General features: G+C 35.6%; 1 protein-coding gene across 1 annotated transcript in view; it reads left to right on the top strand.

Annotated features, from left to right (window-relative positions):
• The window catches only part of LOC150079691 (histone lysine acetyltransferase CREBBP-like), a 487,331-nt gene that overhangs the window by 56,136 nt on the left and 408,006 nt on the right, over positions 1–23,189 (top strand). Inside the window, exon 2 of the mRNA XM_090384101.1 lies at positions 5,658–5,765. Coding sequence (XP_090240227.1) covers positions 5,658–5,765 — 108 coding nt within the window. The remainder of the gene's footprint in view (positions 1–5,657; positions 5,766–23,189) is intronic.

Genomic DNA, 23,189 nt, shown 5'->3' with positions numbered 1-23,189 from the left:
TAATACAATGGAATGGGCAGGACCTATCCTCCCCTACTGATATTGCAAATGCATTAGCAGTCTTTCTATAATATTTCCACCTCTTCTTCTTGTGCGACCTCCTTTCAGTGCATTAAAACTAATGAAGAATGTCATAAATTGAATTTTTCAACTAGTTTTCACTTCCATATAACCAGCCATTTACTCTAGCTGAGCTCAAAAAATCCTTGAGCAAATCTCCAAATAGTGCAGCAGGACCAGACTGCATTCACTACAGTATGCTGAAGCATCTAGGTGAAGCTGATCTATGCATATTATTACTCTTCTCTAACTGTATCGTATTCAGAAAATACATATCCTCTGTCATGGTGCCATTCCTATATTTGTGCTATAACAAAACCAGGCAAAGACCCCTCTCTAGTTCAGAATTACAAACGATATCATTGACAAGCTGTTTAAGCAAAATATTTGAAAGGATGGTGCACAAGAGGCTCACTTGGATTCTAGACACCCAAAATCTTTCTGATCACCAATATTGCTTTCGTAAAAACATATCTACCCTCGATTTATTTGTAAAAATTGAATCGAGCATACCTTCGTCATGAAACAGCATCTAGTGATGCTCAGCCTAGATATTCAGAAAGCATTCGATACCACTTGGCATCATGGTACGGTAGACTCTTGATTTTCCGGAATAGATGGTAAAATAAAAATCCTGGATAATCAATTTCCCGGTTAATCCAAAAATACTTTAAGTCCCCGACATACATTCCAGGACTTACGTAACTAGGGAATGACTAATAAAATATTGCTCCTATATCTGTGATAAGCCAAAATTACAAAAATCACATATCCTCAGGTAAATGAAGAAAAATAGTTATATATTTTTAATTAGTTCAATTAAAAACTTTATCTGGTGACAGCGGTGAAGTTGCTGGAGTGACACATAAGAAAACATTAAAGGAAGAAATTGTACAGTAAAAACTGATATGTATTTTTTGTAGCCTTGGTTTTCATAGTTGACTTCATTGGTGCCAATCCCTTCATCGCTTCTCGCATTCTGTCTTTTTCCTTTATTATTGTGTTCACTGTTGACACTGACAATTCTAAATTCCGTGCGATACTTGTTCATGTTTAACCATTTTCAAACAGATGGATCAAAAATTGAGACCCATGTAGGTGCTGCAGCAATCTTCCCTTCATTCACCACTTCTGTCTCATTACCAGTAGAATGCAGTATCTTCACTACCGAGTTTATGCTATAAACTAAGCTCTGGATCACATTACTGAACTTCTAATTTCATCTGCTTTAATATACACTGACTCACTCAGCGCTGTCTTTGCTATAAGTAGTACTGTAATACCAGCTCCTCTCATCCTGTAATAATAAGACACATCCATTCTAAATTATTTGCTTGTAATGAGTTGAACCAAACTATGATAGCCTGCTGGATCCCAATGTATTCTGGGATAGCAGGAAATTAAAGAGCAGACCTTGCAGCCAAGCAAATAGAAACTACTGTTTTGCAGACCTTTCAAATTCTATACACTGATTGCAAACCTATTATCTGTAAAGCATGTTACATTAGCTGGTCACTAATTTGGAGATGTTATCCAGGAAACACTGGATACTATACCAAATAAAACCAAAGCTGTGGCTCTCCAGCATCTGGGAAAGCCAATGAGAAGAAACAATTTTAGGAAGAATAAGAATTGGGCATACTTACATCACTTATTTGTATGTGTTAACGAATGAACGTGCTTTCCTATGCACATCATGTCATGTACATCTGACTGTTCATCATTTATTAGTTGATATGAATCAGAGCTGTAATACTCAATATGTTCTACGTTGATAATAATATTAGTAAAATAATAAGAGGAGTTTACCTCAATATAGTACGTAGAACACTTCTGTATGATACCCTCCAGAAATAAAAACGAAAAAATTGACAACTTACCTGGTACATTAGAGTAAAATATAAATAATTAAATAGTAAATTTAACACAATTCAAATCAATTTAAAACAATTAAAAATCAAATTAAAACAATTAAAAGAATCTAACGAAAATATTAAAAACGATTTTCCTAATTGCGTTAATTTGATTTTTAATTGTTTAAAATTGATTTGAATTGTTAAATTGACTATTTAATTATTTATATTTTACTCTAATGTACTGGTAAGTTGTCGGTTTTTTTTCGTTTTTATTTCTGGAGGGTATCATACGGAAGTGTTCTACGTACTATATTAAGGTAAACTCCTCTTATTATTTTACTAATATCATTTATTAGTGGAATGTTGCCACTTTCAAAATATCTGATCAAACCTCTTTAAATCATCCACTAATGCACAGTCATCACTAATGTCATTGCAGATTCTTGGAGATGACCCTAATAGGAAAACTGTTTATTTTCCTAAATCATATAGGAATATATCATAAAATATAGTTATTACAATAAAATTAATATTTCATATTCACCATTAGAAAGACACAATATGGCCCTAGCAGCCAGTGTGTTATTAAACTCCACCACAACATCTACTCTAACAGGGAGCTAAATGATTCTGTAATAACTGAGAGCAAAGTAGGGGAGAAATTGTTGAAGCTAAATATAAGAAAGGTATGTGGATGGGATCTATCCAGTTATATTAAATTGGTGGCAAAGGAAGTAAGCAAAAACCCTTAGTCATAATTATGAGAGCATCACTGAACTCTGGGGAGGTCCCCATGGACTAGAAATGTGCAAATATATCTTCAATTCACAAAGAGGAATCAAAGAGTGATAAGTAATTACAGACCTGTTAGTATAACTTCTGTTCCAGAAAAAATAATGGAGTCACTGGTTAAAGGTGCACTGCAGGATCATCTAGACAAGACTGCAGTAATAATTCACACACAGCATGGGTTTGTTAAGGAGAAGGCTTGTCTGACCAATTTGATTGGAAACTATGATGTGGTCATGAAGGAACTGGATGCAAAAAATAATTTCGATATCATATACTTGGATTTCGGGAAAGATTTTGATACTGTTGCACATGGAAGACTACTGTACAGATTGGAGCAGTATGGTGTTAAGGGCAAGTTGCTGCAGTGGATGAAAGGATGGTTGAGTGGCAGAAGACAGGAGTGGTAATCAATGACACTGCTCTTCATGGACAAATGTTATCAGTGGAAACCCTCACGGTTCAGTGTTGGGGCCTTTGTTGTTTTGTATATTCATCAGTGATGTTGATGAAGGTATATCAGGCTTAATGTCAAAGTTTGCAGATAAAGGTTGGCAGGGTTGTTAATGACAGTATGCTACTGCAACAGGATCTAGAAAAATTGGGAAGATGGGCTGAGAAGTGGCAACTGAACTTTAATATTGACAAATATAAAGTACTGCATATGGGTAGCAGTAACCCCAGAGAAATGTGCCAACTGTGTGGTACTACACTTGGGTAGTGGAGAATGTAAAGGATCTGGGGATAATTGTGCAGTCAGATATGAAGTTTTTTGAGAAGGCAGAGAGACTGCCAGAGGAAATCATGGGGTCTTGTCAATGATATATAGGAATTTTGTTAGTAGTGAAAAGGTGATTATCCCTTTGTATAAGGCAATGGGTAGGCCATGCCATGAGTACTGCATACAGGTCTGGAGGCCTCATTTTTGGAAGGATGTAGATTTGTTAGAACAAGTACAGAGGATGGGAACAAAGGGATCCTCTTACCAAGGAAGGCCTAAGTTCTGCAAATTGCAGCATCTAGAGATTAGGCACCTGTGAGGTGTATAAGGCCTTGAATGGTTTGAGCAGGCTCAATGCCGATGGGATTCTTCCTTTTGCTCAGATTACGAAACTGATGGGGCATAAACTCAAATTGAAAAAGACAGTTGTAGAATAGATGTGTGGAAATTTGCATTTAACCAGCGGGTAGTTGATTGCTGTAACAAACTTCTATCTGTTGTGAAAATTGATAGCTTAAATAAATTCAAGGAGGAATTGGACAAACTTTTGGAGCAAATGGATGGGTGAAATGGGAAGTATTTTTTTTTTTTTTTTTTTTTGCATGCTGTGTAAGCTTGCCTTGCTTTCTTGCATCATATGCCAATGTTAACGTATAGCTTGAAAAGTATGGGAATGGACGTTGAAGATCCAGGGATGATTTCGAAAATAAATGCTGATCAGGATAGAAACGTCAGTTCAGATTTTTCCATTTGAATAATTACTGTTTATGAAATTATTTCCCCCTCCCTGAATTTAATTTTGGTCAGTTGGTTAATTTAAGTTAATTTGAAACGTTGGTCTAGCCTGGGTCCTTCATATGGGTTGACTGCAACCATTCTGGAATGTCAGGTCATCCACAGGTCTTGAGTTACTATTGCTATGGACAAGTTTATGAATTTATCATGAAACTATGTAGCTTCATGTTTTTATTTTATTTTATTTTATTTTTTGCAAATAAGTGTGTGGTAGAAGGTGTTACCAATCTATTTTCTATAAATGCAGGCTTGGATTTATGACTAGAATTCTCACCTAAACTTTGAAGGTTCCAGATATGTTCTAGAAGGACTATTAAACATTATATATTGATTATATGATTATTTTCTAATGAATGTTGTATGCTAAATGTTCTAACTTCTGTAACTGTGCTGATTTTTAATTGGCTAATATTGTTTTGAATTTGTAATAAAATAAAAATCATTCTCTGTCTAGGAATAAAGTCATTTATTATACACTGTGGTCAGGAACAGTGGATACTTACCAATTTTTTTTGCTTGTATGTCTCAGCCCTTGTGGAGTTTATCTGCAGTTGGACACTTAATGCTCTTATAACCACCTCTTTCACAGGTTACTCCATTGGTCTATTTTACTTAAACTCCAATTAAATTATCTCTTCCCTCTACCACTTTAACACACTAACAAATGGCTTTCATCTTGTTCAAATGTCACTATTCATCCATTTTCTGACCATTACCCTTTAAAGAATTTACAATTTTATAAAGGATTTACAATAAAATTTAGGTACCTTTGCATATTGCCTTAGGTGACTTCAGTGTACATTTGCATTTTAGATTATAAGTATTTAACTTAACTATATTTAACCTTCTTTCAGTTGTGAAAAAATATTTCATTTCAAAAATGCAGTGTTTCTTCATAAATTCTCTTTATGTCAAACAAAATTGTATATGGAAGTCTCTATTTTGTTTCTCATTATGCATTTTGTCTTTTTAGACCATAAAACTTAGCAGAATGGTTTACCTCCCCTTCTCCCATCCAACTTCTATGCTTATTCTCCAAGAAATTAGTGTGTTGCAGTTCAGCTTTACTAGATTAGAACTGTGTAATTTGTTTTGGCTCTTATAATTTCAATATAGAAAATGCTTAAGTTGCAAATTTTGTTAGAAGACAGTTTGATTACCTGCTGAACAAAGAATAGTTTGTTTTTATCATATTATTATTATTTATTTTATTTTTTTCCTTTTTAGTTGTGGCATCTTAGGTTTATGTGTGCAGTTTGTCATTTATTGCTCTGTCTGCTGGTTCTTAATTTTTTTTTTTTTTTTTTTTAATCTTTGGCAGTTCTGTGGTTGTACTTCTGGTCAGATTTTGGGCTCTAATATTCATTAATGAGTAAATTATATGGAAAATAATCTGTATTAGTTTTCTGCTGTTTATGATGGTGCACTCTTTTCAGGTTTGCCACATGGACAGTATTGTAATGATGCATCATCACTGAATAGAGATTTGGTGGCAGTTTCATCTTGGGCAAGGTCATGGAATACCTCACTCAACAATTTCAAGGGTAAGGTTCCCCCAGTGGCTTTTAGTTTTGAAATACGCATTCTTTCTATTCTTGCATTCTATCATCTTCCTTATTGTGTATGTTATATTGTGTTTAATCCACTCTTGATCGAGTTTCATATCATGAAGTTGGCTCTGTAAAAGCATTCTAGTAATTGTTTTCTGGTTTTATTTTTAATTCAACACATATAGCATTCTTATTTCAGATCCACCTCTCCCCACACAAAAAATTGATAGAACTGTGTTTAGTCTAAGATATAGATAAGCTTAAAGTATATTAAGGGAGTTGATTATTGGGTAGGGCTTGCAGAGCACTTGCTTCAGCATAATTTAACTTTTGTATTTTAGACTGTTACTTGTGCACTTTTTCATTGTTTCACTAATACCTGTATAAACATTTTCGAATTCTTTTGTTTATTAAAGTGTTTCTGATGTATCTTTCAGTTAAACTTGTAACGAAAAATTTGTAAATAAAACTACTGTTTCTCAAATAACATTTATTTAAATTAACTTAATTTACACCATCGATTTTAGCCTTTTAAGGCTAAGACAAGGGTCAACAACTTCTGGAACTTAAGATACCCATGATACCAAGAGATGGCTTCACTTATGAAAAACGTAGTATTACCTTATAAACTATTGCAAATGTAGACACTGTTTCTGTGTTCCAATTTAATTTCAAAGTGAAACCTTTTAAATGCTGTCAAAGCATTTATTTTTGCAAAATAACAGTATTTTCTTTATAGGATACTGATTTCAAAAATTTGAACTGGGCTAAGGCTTAAATGTGAATTTAAGGCCAGTTTTTTTTTTTTTTTTTAACACAAACCTTGTTCTGTCAGTTTTTTTTTTTTTTTTTTTATTCTTATTTTTTATTTCCAATGAAACATATGCAATAAGGTTCAGGGATACTGCCCTCTCTCAATTTAGAAAACAAAGATTAATAAAAGAACTTAGTTTATTAAACTAATATCATTAAAGATTTATTTTCAAAGAAATAAATATATGTAGTACCAGCCCATCTAACTTGCTGATAGTTTAAAGATATGTTTAGATTCAAAAGCTTTCCTTTGCCAATAAATTAATGAAGCTGCATTTTTTTGTCAATCACAATTATAAATGACCGATTAGAGATGACTACAGAGACAACACATTGTGAACATCAGAACAAGTTGTGGATGAACTGATCAGTAATGTGCCACAACATTCACAACAAACATTACTTTAAGTGTTTTATACATTTTGTTAAAAAAAAAAAAAAATTAGTGCAGTTCTACCAATGTGCCATTGAGGCAATTTGTTTGCTGATACGATGCAGTTTCAAATATTTAATACACTCATAACAGAAGCTGTTTGGTGATTGTGGGCTTAAAATGAATTGGCTGCCCAGTGGTGTGGATTCATAAAACCACAGTGCATTTCCATGTAGTAATTAAATGTCTGCTGGCTCTAAACAGAACTTATAGATGGCGAGTGGTTTTTGGAAGCTCTAAGTTCAATATAAACTGACTTGGAGAATTTTTTTTTTTTTTTTTTTTTAATAGTCAAATTGAAATGAATCAGTTTCCCAAAAAAAAAAAATTCCAGTAATTCCCAATATCACTAAACAAAATTGATATTTTGCAGTGTCAGTTTTGTTAATTCTTCTTCCGTAATAATGGAAGAAAGGAATTTATACACAGTGGTCCTTGGTTGGGTAACTGAAACATGCACAAAGAAGCTGAAATTATAACAAATTATCTTTTGGAATTTTGGCATTTTAACAATTATTCATAGTGTGCTGATCTGGAGAGAATATTCAGCCAGGTGAGAAAAACAGAAACTGAGTTCAGAACATCTTTCTGGGGGTGCTTTTGAAGTGTTCTTCATAGCTTAATCTAGACAGCAGGGTCCTATAATGTTGTACTCAACGTTTTTAATATAGCAAAGTCTGCAATAATACCTTTCTTGGAGCAGTCAAAATCATTTGATTTCTACTAAAAAATCAAATCCAAACAGAATCCATAGACAGAAAAATCTTAGGTAAGCTAATATTTGAAAGTATACTGCACTGGTAAACTGCCCTGTCTGTATTTTAATATAAAATGTGTTATCAGTCATACTCAATGTCTAGTGCAGTGTAACTTTAAAAATATTGGCTGTTTTTCGCAAAGAACTCCTGTTTTTTTGTAAAACTTTATTTACCTGTGTTGGCTAAAGAATCTATTTTTCTCCTGCTACTTGATTTCCAGATTTTTGAAAGTCAGAAGTTGGCAGTTATGCCATGGAAATATTTCTGTAAGAAAATATCAATTTACTTAAGCTCAAACCAGAAACTTAAATGTATGGTATTAAAATTAAAAATTCAATTTTACAATTGCATAAATAATTTTATACAGGATCAACATTTTAAACTTTCTGATGTTAGTGGCTTCAGAACTTTACACTTGTTTGAAAAGGAGTCAGTCATTCTCTGAAGTACTTAGCTTGGAAGGTGTCTTTTTCTAATACTAGTTTGTGTGGGGTTAGAGATGTAGAATTCACCCTGAGATTTATTTGCATTTTTTATTCCACAGACTTGCTAAGTGGCCTGTGATTGGATGTAATTTATGAATAAAAGAATATGTAGCATATACTCTTCGTGCTAAATTTAAACAAAAAAAAAAAAAGAGCATCCCACTGATTTTTGTGTGTACTAATAAAATTGTTTTTCTAAACAATAGTACAAACCTTTTCTGTCTCTTCTCTTCATTACAATACAAACCTCTTCATTCCATTTTTAAAAATTGGAATGAAGTTTTTTTTTTTTAAATTTCATACCCACTCATGTCTCTATTTGGATTTTGCACGCTTTGCCGGTGCCTCTGTAACCAGGCGGGCAGGAGCAGCAGTGCGTAGCACGCGCTTCTTGATTAGACCAGATTCGAGCCCGTGACCACCAAATACGGAGGATGCAGGAAGGTCAGGGAATGACCACCGCATATCCCCGGAGCAATATGGCCTTAGTTGCTAATGCTCCTAAAAACCAAATAACAACAGCACGCTTTGCTGTGGGAAAAATGTTTAATCCTAGAACAACTTAGCATGTGATTTAATCGAGCACTTTGTGGTTATAGCAGATGCCCAAAAGTTTTCCAGATGCTTGTTTAACGTTCTCACTGTAATGTTGCTGGCTTATGTGCTATACAAGTATTCTTATAGCTTAAGTTTTCATATTCCAGGACATCATGTAAAGTGAAAAATATAAAAATATAAATTCTTGAAGCAACTGAAATTGAAAAAGACTATAACAGATAGACAGAAAAAATATTATTTTAAACTGATGAAACAGGATAGTAACAATTGTTACTGAAAACAGTAGCATTAAAAAAAAGTAATAAAACTTTGGCTAATAAAAACAGGCAAGTTGCTTTTGGAATGGCATTTCTTTATCAGCTTTGTGTCATGGCATGCAGTTAAATAGCACAATGGCAATGTGAGCCTTCATCTAAAGAATGGGGGGGGGGGAGAAACCTAGAAATATTTATTTGCAAAGAGAGAGGGAGAAAGAAATGGAGGAAGGAGAATGAAGAGGCAGGAGTACAAAACAAGGAAAGAAATTAAGACGCCAGGGGCTTGCAGCGATGTGCTGTAGTCAGATTTTACTGAGTTTTGTGATGAGTTGTGGTGAAAGATATATGCATGCAGGGTGTGTGGATTCATGTGTTTTGATTAATATTGGGACCTGCAATACAAATATGGAGCTATAAAATATTTGCTGCATTCATTATATGTTATTGCATCCAGTGAGCAAATAACTGGTCTGTAGTCTCAACATAGTTGTGCTCCATCAAAGTCTGACATGTGGTATCTCTCCTTTCTATTTTGTCCTCCCCCATAACCATCTCCTTTTCCTTTTCTCTTTCTTGCTATTTACGAAATAGCAAGAGGGATTTTTCTTGTTCTTTTTGTTTTCCCCACCACTAGCTTTTCCACTCACTTTTCATTCTCATTATTTAAATTGCATGCCATACCTAGTGATGGGCATAATTGAATGATTAGTAATCAAGAGATTTCAATAATCAAAATATTAAAAATTATTGTAAAGTTCATTTGATTTTTCAAATGGTATAAAAACTTTGCTGGTTTAACACACACACGTATGTATGAATAAATATATTAGATAAAGTGTGCATAGATGGATATGAAAATTACATAACGTGCCAGTGACTAGAAGGGTAAGGATAGTGGAAAAAGAAGTATAGTAGATACATAAAAGGTGAAAGAATGTTAATATCCTAAAAGTTATGAATTAAGATAAAATATTGGAAAAGCTGTCATTAACACCTTCAAATTTAATATTACCATAACCAGCATAGAAACTTTTGATTTCACCAACTTCTTCACTTCAATCCCACATAACCTACTGATTTTTGTGCTAAAACAACTTTATCACAGATACAAGGATAAATTAAATGTGATAATACATGGAACAATTATGTAAATTTGTTACTTAAGAACTATATCTTCGATGGCAAACTTACTTATAAACAAACCATTGGTGTTCTCATGGGTTCCCAAATTTCTAGCTTAGTATCCAACCTATTTTTACACTGTTATGAAGAACTATACACCACAAACAATCCTAATTATAACCTTTCAGCTTTCAGATATGTAGATGACATCCTAGTTTTAAATACAAACTTCAAACGTATAGCCAGAGCAATTTATCCCATTGAACTTTAAATAAAGAAAACTCTACTAATAGCACAGCCAACTTCCTTGACCTCAATATTACTCTTAGCAATGCTTCACTGCCATATGATAAAAGAAATAAATTTAACTTTGTCATTTACCTTACCAACTGGCATTCCAATATTTCCAACAAAATACATAAAAAGTATAATTTGTACTCAAACTATCATATTGGCTAATATACATAGTAACCAGTTACTGTTCACCAAAGCTCTACAACTACTTTACAATAAGCTAATCAACAATAACATCCCTATCTATTTTATAAAATATTGTTTCAGTATAGTTTCCCATTTGATCAGAAATAAATTCAGTTATAATTTATTGTAGTAGTAGTAGTGGCATGTGATGCAAGAAAGCAACTGTATGAGCTTATGCAGCATCAGCCAAAAAAAAAAAATAAATAATAAAATAAATAATAAAAAAAATAAAATAAAAAAATCACACCATTCCCTCCAAATGCCTGTCCAGTTCCTCCTTAAATTTATTTAACCTGTCAACTTCCACAACGACAGATGGAAGTTTTGTTCCAGCAATTAACCACTCGCTGGCTAAAGGCAAATTTCCGCACATCTATTCTACCTCTGTCTTTTCTTAATTTGAATTTATGCCCCCTTAGTTTCGTAATCTGAACAAGTGGAAGGATCCCATCAGAATTCAGCGTGCTCAACCCATTCAAGGCCTTATATACCTCAATCAGATCATTGCACAGGTGCCTAGTCTCCAGCCACTGCAATTTGCTGAACTTAAGCCTCTCTTGGTATGAGGATCCCTTCATTCCCCTCACCAATCTTGTTGCCCTTCTCTGTACATGCTCAAGTAAATCTACATCCTTCCTAAAATGAGGCCTCCAGACCTGTACGCAGTACTCAAGGCGTGGCCTGACCATTGCCTTATACAGAGGGACAATCACCTCCTTCTCCCTGCTAGCAAAATTCCTAAATATCATTGACAAAACCCCATGACCTGCCCTGGCACCCTGTCTGCATTGCTCAGAAAACTTCATATCTGACTGCACAATTACTCCCAGGTCTTTTTCATTTTCTACCACCTTAAGTGTTAAGGCGCCTCCGTAGCCAGGTGGGAAGGAGCAGCAGTGCGTAGCACACTCTTCTTGATTAGACCGGGGTTCGAGCCCGTCACCACCAAATACGGAGGATGCGGAAAGGTCAGGGAATGATCACCACATATCTCGGAGCAATATGGCCTTAGTTGCTAATGCTCCTAAAAACCAAATAACAAACAAACAAACCTTAAGTGTAGTACCACACAGTTGGTACGTTTCTCTGTGGTTACTTCTACCCATATGCAGTACTTTGCATTTGTCAAGGTTAAACTTCAGTTGCCACTTCTTAGCCCATCTGCCCAAATTATCTAGATCCTGTTACAGTAGCACACTGCCATTACTGTCATTAACAACCCTGCCAACCTTTGTATCATCTGCAAACTTTGACATTAAGCCTGATATACCTTCATCAATATCATTGATAAATATACAAAACAACAGTGGACCTAACACCGAACCCTGTGGGACTCCACTAATAACATTAGTCCACGAAGAGCAGCACCCATTGATTACCACCCTCTGTCTTCTCCCACTTAACCATCCTTTTATCCATTGTAGCAACTTACCCTTAATACCATTCTGCTCCAATTTGTACAATAGTCTTCCATTAGATAGTATGAATCAGAGCTGCACCACTCAATATGTTCCACGTTGACAACAATATTAGCAAAATAATAAGAGGAGGTTACCTCAATATAGTACGTAGAACACTTCCGTATGATACCCCCCAGAAATTAAAATGAAAAAATCGACGAAATCGACAAGAATCGTTTTGAATATTTTCGTTAGATTCTTTTATTGCGTTAATTTGATTTTTAATTGTTTTAAATTGATTTGAATTGTGTTAAATTGATTATTTAATTATTTATATTTTACTCTAATGTACCGGTAAGTTGTCGGTTTTTTTCTTTTTTTCCGTTTTAATTTCTGGAGGGCATCATACGGAAGTGTTCTACGTACTATATTGAGGTAAACTCCTCTTATTATTTTGCTAATAGTCTTCCATGCGCAACAGTGTCAAAAGCTTTCCTGAAATCCAAATATATGATATCAAAATTATTTTTTGCATCCACTTCCTTTGTAACCACATCATAATATCCTATCAAATTTGTCAGACAAGACTTTCCCTTAACAAACCCATGCTCTGTCTGAATTATTGCTGCAGTCTTGTCTAGATGATCCTGCAATGCATCTTTAACCAGTGACTCCATTATTTTACCCGGAACAGAAGTGAAACTAACTGGTCTGTAATTACTCGTGTCACCTTTCGATCCCCCTTTGTGAATTGGGGATACATTTGCACATCTCCAGTCCGTGGGGACCTCCCCTGAATCCAAGGATGCTCTCATAATTATGGCTAAGGGTTTGCTTAGTTGCTTTGCCGCCTCCTTTAATATAACTGGATAGATCCCATCCACCCCAGGTGCTTTTCTTATGTTTAACTTCAACAATTTCTCCTCCACTTTGCTTTCAGTTATTATAAAATCATTAAGTATCCTGCTACAATTTGATAACCTTCTGCCATTTTAAAACCTTAATAATTCCTCATGTGTGAATGTAGATGCAAAATACTCATTCAGTTTGTTTGCTATCTGAGTAGGATCATCAACAGTCGAACCATCGATGTCAAGTGGACCAATCAGATTCATCCCCTTCCTTTTAGAGTTTATATAAGTAAAGAAATCCTTGCTGTTTTTCTTAGCATCTTTTGCCAAGGATTTCTCGTAATCTGCCTTCGCCTGCCTAACCTCCTTTGTGACCTGATTACAGACTAGCTTATATCTGCCATAGGCTTCTGAGTCGCTTGATAATTTATATGCATCCCATGCATTTTTCTTCTCTGTTACGAATCTCATTAGTTCATTAGATAACCATTTAGGCCTAAACCTTGAACAATATTTCTTAATAGGTATGAAAATTTTAGTAGCATCCACGATTAATTCCTTGAATGCTTCCCACTTAGAATTTACTGTTGGTAACATCGTCAGTTGATCCCACTGTACAGAATTTAAAAACTGTCGGAGACCACTGTACTCACATTTACGAACTGGTCAGTTCTAATGGTATTTGTAAAATTGTAATATAATTTGGTACAATTCCACTACTTGGTAAGTAATAACTATACATGATTTCTGATGTAATTATTTTCTTCAGAATGATTACTTTGTTTCTTTACTCACTAAGTTTATACTGTTCAGTTTTCACTTTTCTCATGTATTCATTTGATATGTTTTAACAACCCTTCATGAAATTACTTATAATACACTCTTCTTTTATAATACACTTGTTGAGTCTTTGTTGACATTTCCTATTTTGTTTTCAGATATGGATTATAACATATGTAGATAAATGCAAAAATTCCTTTGAGTCTTGAATATTTCAAGTATTAAAGTTACTTTATTGTATACACAAGTAGTGGTAACTTACTACTCTACCTTTGAATATCCACCATTGGATTTGTTTTCTACTTAAATTGTATAGCACAGCAAAATATGAAGTAGTAAAAATAAAATAAGAATAAAAATAGTTAAAATAAATTAAAATACTCCTTGGTTAGTCAACCGGTGGGTACAAGTTTTCTAAGTTATAAGTTACCAAAGCAGTTAGGAATATAGACTATACAATATGTACAAGCCTAGCAGCTACATAATATTAGGTAGCCATGATATTATTGATATCAATTGTGTAGTTGGTTAACTTTTTATGTTTGATAATAAGTAGTGCTTTTTTGATGTGGTAATAAATGTAGGCCATATCAAAAACACTTCTTATTATCAAACATAAAGTTAACCAACTACACAATTGATATCAATATCATGGCTAACTAATATTCTATAGCTGGCTAGGCTTGTACATATTGTATAGTCTGTACTCCTAGCCTCTTTGGTGTCTTACAACTTAGAAAACTTTTACCCACCGATTGGCTAACCAAGGAGTATTTTAATTTGTATTACTTAATTTTTTATTCTTATTTTATTTTTACTATGGCGGCCTCCGTAGCCGAGTGGGCAGGAGCGGAAGTGCAGTAGCACACGCTCTTTGAGTAGACCGGGGTTCAAGCCCCTGACTGCTGAATACGGTCGATCTGCCAACCCGCACTGTACCAGCATGGCAGATTATGGTCCATTTCCCTCAGCATGAATTGTTGAGGAGGCTTTCATCCTGCAGTGGGTTGATAATGGCTGCATTTTACTTTTTTTACTTTTATTTTATATACCATACATAAGTGACTTCAACACTAAGTATACTCCCTGAACTATGTTCAGGGTCCTACTTTGAGAATGGGAATAGCAACCGTGAACTACCCTCGAGCACGACCTGTTTGTCTTCTTCTGTATTCTTTACACTTTTCTACCATTCTGTATATTTTTATTTCTCATGAGCCATTAGTTTACCCAACACAATATCGAGATGCTCCTTTTCTACTTTAACACACTTTTCTTGTCTAAGCAAAGTTTAGCGACTATCTACCTCTACTTTGTAAGCTTGTTATTCCTTGCTATACTGGTACGTACTACTTCAAGTGTTTAATTCCTACCACTAATATACATTTGTAATTTTAATTTATTTAAATTAAGCTGAATTGCTGTTCTTTCCTTTGATTTCGGCGGCTGGCCCTTGAAAAAGGCATTGAACTCATAGGATACTCAGTATTTAGTACTTCTAATTTACTTCTTATTACCTTCTGTTCCTTCCTTGTTCCCCGTAGTTACAATTTCAGTTATGTTAGCCCTTTATGTATTCCTGCCTACCTACAAACGTATGTATCCATTATGGTTGTTGGGTTCATTTTACTTAATTTTGGCAGTGTCCCTGGTCCATAAACCATTAATTAATTATTAATAACATACTGTTAAATTATTCATAAAATAATTCTTATAAACAAATTTGTGTGTGTGCGTGCACGCACACACACACACACACACACACACACACAGTCGGACTCTTTAATAAACTTCCTTCCATATAGTGAAATTTTCTATGTAGCAAACTTTTTTTTTTTATTTCCCCTTGGTCGTTATATCAAATAGTTACTGTAAAACGAAGAAAATTTCACATAATGAACTGATTTTGAGAGACTTGGGTAAGCATTGTTTGCACCTCTGGCCTTTAGGCAGTAAAGCTGATGTTGTAGAAAGCATGAATTAAGAGCTAAAAAGATTAAGCATTAATTCCTTTAGCTTTTAATAGCTAAAGGCTTTAATTCCACGAATTAAGAGCTAAAACATTTTACAATTTAATGGTGCCTGTAAAACCCTGCTGGAGGAAACTGGCCAACCACTGTGCAGGATAGAAAAAGATGGAAAAGTTTGGGATAGGCTTTTGCCCAGCAGTGGATCAGTAATGGCTGAAAAGAAATAAAACCTATACAACTTATACACTACTATGCCGAGAATTCCTATGCAAAGATTAAGGCATATTCCCGACGCGGGCATTGACTCTGGTCAACCTATTTCCTACCGTAAGTATCCTATTAGAGAATTAGGAGACTGATTTTCCTTTATCTCGGAAATTCATCTGTTTTCAAGAAATGAGTCATCCATACTTTCACCTGTTTGTTTACATGGTAACTACAAGTGGTCCCTAATTTCAGCTTTGTTTTAACTGCTGTGCAAGTAACCTTAGTGTTTAACAGGAAATCCTTGAGTGTAGTGTGAAAAAGTGGAAGTGCTTAGTAGTGTAGATTGTGTCATTAAAAAAAAAAAAAAATCACCTTCAAATTTGATGTCCCTGCCAGTATGTCAACCATTCTGAAAAACCCTGTTTCGATTCTCAACTGTTTCAGGAAACGTGATCCACTCGGCAATGTGCGAAATTATGCATTTGGAAGATGTAGATGAAGCAGATTTTAAGTGGATGAAGTTGATTTGAGACCGAAACATGCCGATATCAGGGCTATTAATAAAAGAAAAGGCTATGGAGGCATCTTTTCTGGGACACAAAACATTGCAAGCCAATTCTGGTTGGTTGGACAAATTTAAAGAGTGCCATGGCTTGCTCAAAAAATTTCTTTCTGATGAAAGAGGAGTTGCAATCGAAGAAGACTGTACCCATTGGAAAGAAACAGTTTTGGAAAAAAAAAATTATGAAAGTCTAAGAGGCCAAAGAAAGCAAGATGTAGCAATTATAAGATGTGACGGCTAGAGGTCCTTATGTGACAAGCAAATATATGGACTTAGATTACTAAGAGCACAAACAGGTATACATATATGGTACTTGCATTATACACTAATTCTAGAAAGGTTAAGTGAGGAAATAATCCTGGGTATAACCTCCTTGCACAAGTACATGGTGGGTGACCACCCAGGTGTGAACCAACGTAAGCAGGGGTCGAGGTGTGGCGCCCACACCACATGGAGGAACGCTGCCCCTCTATGTTACCAGGCAGTACTGGGTGGTAGATGACTCTCATCAACCGGTGAAATACCGCCACTTTGCTTATTGGAGGCTTGAAGTGGTGGAACCCATGTTTAGTCTCTAGAGCTAAGTTCCTGTCAACCCCTATCTCTTCCATCATGCAGTATGATTGATGACTTTTGAGGTTATGATGAACGTTGTGGCGAGAGCCAATATTCCTTACATTTCGATGGTACATCTGTAAAACGGTGTTTGCAGTCCGGCTGCTAGTTAGTACACCGGACCAAACCTATTGGTAACTCTCTAGGCGGCTTCCGGATCAGCTAGTGTATAATCTTGCTACCTCTACTCTGCCAGATAGTGACTGGAGGGAGTCCGAGTAGTGTGTATGTGGGGGGGGGGGCATTGTCGAGGCCACGTTATGTCAAGGATCTGGGTATATTCTTACCATGTATACGCCATATCCAAAAATTTCATTACTTCATACAGTATGTCCAACCCACTTATTCTTACTATTGAATACACCATGAATTGTCAAACTAATAGAGCAAGCTTATCTGCAAAAAGTTCTAAACCTCCCAAGCACTTCCTAATTCATTTCACAAATATATGTTGTCTCAATTCTAATCTCAACGATGTCCATTTCCACTTGCAGTCTGCCAAACCCCATGTACTTTTTATGACAGAATCTCAGTTATTGGTTGATTCAACTACTGCTCATCTCAGATGCCCAAATTATTCGATGTATGATTCCTTTCGCCTCAAAGGTGGTACTTGTGCATATATCCGTTCTGATATTCCCTGTCAGAGACTTGGCAATTTGGAATCTCCTCTCTTTGATCTTCTCTGGCTTAAAATCTCATTGTGACACAAAAACCTCATTGTGTCAAATTCATCTGTTGTCTCTACCGTTCTCCCAACTCCACTAATCACTTGGAGCTCTTTGACTTCCTCTCTTTGCAACTTGACTTTCTCCAGTCCAACTTTCCTAACAGTGAGGTAATTTTCCTTGGTGATTTTAATGTTCACAACTCCAGCTAGCTTCCGTTTTCTAGTCACACCGACCCAGCAGGTCGAGATGCTGAGGCTTTTGCAATTACTAATGACCTAGCACAGATTGTTCATTTACCTACAAGAATAGCGGACAAATCTTAATCATACAGCCAATACGCTTGATCCCTTTCTCACAAACAACCCTTCTAAGTACACGGTCAAAGTGAGGGGTCCTTTAGGCACTTCAGACCACAACTTGGTGATTGTCTCTTCTCCAATGGAACCTTTATCTCTTGGCTATTCCCAACCTCGTGTTGTTTGGCATTACAAGAATGCAAAATGGGATGACCTGCAAGGCTTATTTTCCTTGGTCAGATTACTGTTTCAAAACTTCTGATGTCAATGTTTGCTCAGATCGTGTCAGTGAAATTATTCTTGCAGGAATGGAATCCTTTATCCCACACTCCACTTTAAAATCTCGTCCTTTATTGGAAAATTTATTGGAAAACCTTGGTTTTCCATTAAATTTGCTGAGGCTGTTCAAGAGAAGAATGTTGCATATCATAATTGGCTTGTTTCTAATTCTTCAGTTTCATTTTCTGCTTACACCAAAGCTCGCAACAATTGTAAAGCAGTTATTAATCAGTCCAAACTAGAGTTTGAACAGGCCAAGAGTAGAAAACTTGCTTCTTGTCCTAATGGTAGCCAAGCATTCTGGTCTCTTGCCAAAGCTATTGGCTGCAACTTTTTCCCAACTCTGCTCCCACCTCTGTCCAAACCAGATGGTTCTGTTGTCACTTCAGCCAAGGATAAAGCTGACCTGCTAGCATCCCATTTTTCTTCCAGCTCATATATTAATGATCTTGGTAAAAGAACTCCCACCATTCCCAACACACTCCATTCAATGCCTCCTGTGGTCTTCCATCAAAAGGATATCAGAAGGATTTTGATGAATCTTGCTGCTAAGAAAGCTCCAGGTCCTGATGGTATTTCTCCACTTGTTCTCAAAACCTGTGCTCCTGAACTTACTCCTATTCTTTGCTGCTTTTTTTTTTTCACTTTCTTATTCCAAAGGTGTTTTTCCTTCTGCTTGGAAATTTGCCCATATCCAGCCAGTTCCTAAAAAGGGTGAGAAATCCCTCCCATCCAATTATCGTTCCATTGCAATTACTTCTACTCTTTCTAAAGTAATGGAGAAATCAATTAACCAACTCTTAAACTACCTAGAAACCTTCCGTCTGATCAACGATCGCCAGTATGGATTCCATCAGTGTCGATCCACTGGTGATATTCTGGCTTATGTTACCCATTTATGGACTAATTCAGTGGAAAGGTTCGGTGAAACACAAGTAGTTGCTCATCAAAGGCTTTTGATTGTGTTTGGCATAAAGGTCTTCTAAACAAACTTCCAGCTTATGGTTTGCCAACTGTTTTTAGTAATTGGTTATCCAGTTTTCTCTCTGATCGCTCACTGAGGGTGATGGTAGATGAATCTCTGTCTTCTAACTTTTTCACTAATGCCGGTGTCCCCCAAGGTTCAGTTCTTTCTCTCACTCTTTTCCTCTTGTATATTAATGACCTTCTTCCATTGACTGGAAATCCTATCCATAGTTTTGCCGATGATAGCACATTGCATCCCACTTTCCATTTTGAGAAATCTTGTCCCGCTCAATCAGCTTCAACTTCTCGAAAATCTGCTACCAATTCCTTAAATGCCGATCTTCAGGTAATTCTCCAGTGGGGCAAAGACAACTTAGTTGATTTCAACTCTTCTAAAACTCAGTCTTGTCTTATATCTCGCAAAAAGGATTCTTCTGCTTCTATGTTTATCTTTAGTGACACTCCGATTTCTAATCAAAATGATATCTTTTTTGGGGATTACTCTGACTTCTAATCTCTCTTGGCACAAGCACATTACAAATATTGCTTCCTCTGCATCTAAAAAACTTTGTTTTCTCTTTTGCTCTTGGTGTTACTTTTCTTCCAAACAGCCTCTCGCTCACTCTGTATAAATTGGAAATCCGCCCTGCCATGGAATATTGTTCCCACATTTGGGGTGGTGCCCCCAAACCCTCTCTCAGGCTTCTTGATTCCATTCAGAAGAGGGCAGTTAGATTAATTAATGATTCATCTCTAACAGAGTCTCTCCACTTGCTTTCTCATAGACGTACTGTTTCTGCTGCATGCCTCTTCTACAGATACTCCAGGCGCCTCCATAGCCAGGTGAGCAGAAGCAGCAGTGCATAGCACGCTTCTTGATTAGACTGGGGTTCGAGCCCGTCACCACCAAATACGGAGGATGCGGAAAGGTCAGGAAATGACCACCGCATATCTCGGAGCAATATGGCCTTAGTTGCTAATGCTTCTAAAAACCAAATAACAACAAATAACAAACAGATACTTACATGGGCACTGTTCTTTTGAATTGGCTTCTTTTAATTCCCGCTCTCTCTTTCAAAACAGTCCGAACATGTGCCGCCACCAGCCAACATCCATTTACTGTCCAACTTCAAACCCACAGAACCAACTTTTCATCTTCCTCATTTATTCATTCAACTGCCGTTTTCTGGAACAACCTTCCTTCATATGTATTTCCTGAAAATTACAATCTACAGAAGTCCAATGTCAACAAATATCTTCTTTTGTTTTCTCAACCTCCAACCCAAGCACTGTACTAAGTACTATAGGTTCTAATACCTCTCGTGTTTGGGGTTCACATAAAAAAGGGGGGGGACATTATAGAAATATCAGATGTGTGGTGCCACTCTAACATAGAGGGGATAGAATTTGAATATGGTGAGTACATGTACAAAAAAGGGAGACTGAATGGGGTAGTTATCATTTGATTAAGAAGCATGTAGAACCTAAAATAGTATACCCAATTGATGTGGGTTGTTCAGTGTAATGTTAAGTCAGCATGATGTGTGACATTCAGATTTGGTTCTTGCAACTGAAAATTAAAATGCTGGCAATTGGAATGCCAAATGGGTCAAAATATGAGAATTTGAAACAAACTACTCCAAAATTCTGACAACTCTGAATGCCAAAAATTCAAAACAGCTTAATTGTGTCAACATGCCAAAGTGCCTGTGGTCAGAATGTGAATAAATATCCCAATTAGAAGAATATCAGATGTGATGCCACTGATCAGGAATGCAGAATTCGAATACAGTGAGCACATCTACAAATATAGAAATATCAGAGATAGCCCAAACAAAAATGCATAGAGCTCAAGTAAAATCTGGTAAAATGGCTTCATCCCACACAAAAGCAAAAGTTGACACTATGACTCGTTAAGGTACAGATTTGGACCTTAACGAGTTCAGGTCCAAATCTGGAGAAATTCCTGCGATTATGAAAAGAATGTTTATGATAGACTAAGGGAGGGGAGGTGAGTAGCTTCTTTTTTTTATTCTGTGGAAACTAGTTGATTGTACAACTGAGAGGAAGTGCTCAGTCCCACTCTTGGCACTTTTTTACAGCAGTAAAAATCCTGAACAAATATACACAGCTTAGGCAAAGTCATCAAATGGGACAAAGCAGCTTTTCAACTCAAAAAAAAAAAAAAAAAAATTGTGAAAGTATGAAACATTTGCAATATCAGCTATCAATGAGATCATGCAGAGAATATCTATGGCAGCAACACTAGCTGTGGAAGTGAAGTGTTTTCTCACCCTGGGGGGAAAAAATTTATACAATCACAAGGTAAAGGTGCACAAAGTAACTAGCTACATTACTAAATAATGATATATGGATAATATATGCGAACTCCATGTGACAAGCCGAAAAAAATTTTTCTTCATCCTGTAAACCCCAGATGGCACCCTATACTGAGTAAGGCATATAGCTACAGGAATAGAGCTTGAACAGATATACATAGTACAAATGGTATTTATGTGATGACCCCAACAAAGCTTACTATGGATTTTCAGTGTTTTAATCCTTTTAGAATTCTAACCAGTTTGTGTTTTGATCCTGTTTGCATTTCAAAGTGTTTCTTTTGAACAAGTTTGCATTTTTATCCTGTCGGATTTATGATTAATGTTTTGACTTTCAACATTTATTGTCAATCATCTAAGTGTGATTCTGTTACTTGATGGTACTTAAAGCTTTAATTGGAGAATACTTATTTGCATGGAAGAGGCAAAAAAAAAAAAAAAAAAAAAATCTGAAGATCAATACTACACTGGTGGATTAACAAAGTCTAGCTGGTATATTCATCTGCTCCTCCCTTAGCAATAGCTAGGCAGTAGACAGAGTGCTGACATTTCTGTTGAAATACCATAAAATACCTTATGTTTGCTTTATACTCTATGCATTATTTTAATTTTAGTAATCATTTCACAACATCAGTATCCTTTGTATGACATAAAGGACAGCAAATTTCTCTTAGTACTCAAGTGATTCTGAAAAAATAGCTCTAAATGAATTCTAGGGTTGTGCTAGTTTTCCTACAAGGATGAATGAAATAGGTTAATTTTTTCTTAGGCTCTTAGTGCTATAAAATTATTTAATTTGGACCTATAAATTTAATTATTCACTTAATTTAAAAAATCTTTAAAGATAGGAAGTAAACATTTAATAATTATTTAATTTGCTTAGGTAGAGTAGGTACTGCACTGATAATAAACTTTCTATTGTACAGTGAAGATTCAACCAAGTCATTATGTAAGTCCATTGTCATTAGAAGGAAGCCAGGGGAATTTGTTCCAGATGTTATTTCTAAAAGGTTATTTCTGCTCAGAAAATGGTGTTTCACTGTTTTTAAATATTGGAAAAGTGTTACGTTGAAACAAGCCTATTTTTAAGGGTTTTAATTTTTTTATATATATATATATATATATGCCTCACTATGAATATAACTGAATTTACAGTGCACACAAGACATGAATTGCTTTAGTTGTAATGCTTCCAAGCCATCGAATGGTTCTTGGAATTTCCAAGACTATCAGGGTCATCAAGATTAATTTCAGATTTAAGTGACTAAATGGGTATGTATGAATCTTTGTCTAGGAGTTGAAGCAGTTTTTGATTTCTGAAAAAGGAATCCAAAGAAGACTGTTCTTTGACTTTTCATTTTAAAGAAGCTTATAATAGTTAATGTTTGTATACTGAAAGGACAGAAGTCATGGGAAACCTGGTTCCTGGTTTCCATTGCACAGTTGTATGGCAAGTAATATTGGTCTGACGTGTTCAGAGTTTGATATCAACAATATCAAAGCAGTTCTCCATTGTTTGCCAACAGATTGCTCTATCGTATTCAATAAATCACTGTTGATAGCTGAGCATAATCAC

The sequence above is a fragment of the Mastigoproctus giganteus genome, chromosome 10 (genome assembly GCF_048544385.1).
Source record: "Mastigoproctus giganteus isolate SK-2022 chromosome 10, ASM4854438v1, whole genome shotgun sequence".
NCBI lineage: Eukaryota > Metazoa > Arthropoda > Arachnida > Uropygi > Thelyphonidae > Mastigoproctus > Mastigoproctus giganteus.
This window is presented reverse-complemented; position numbering and strand designations above follow the sequence as displayed.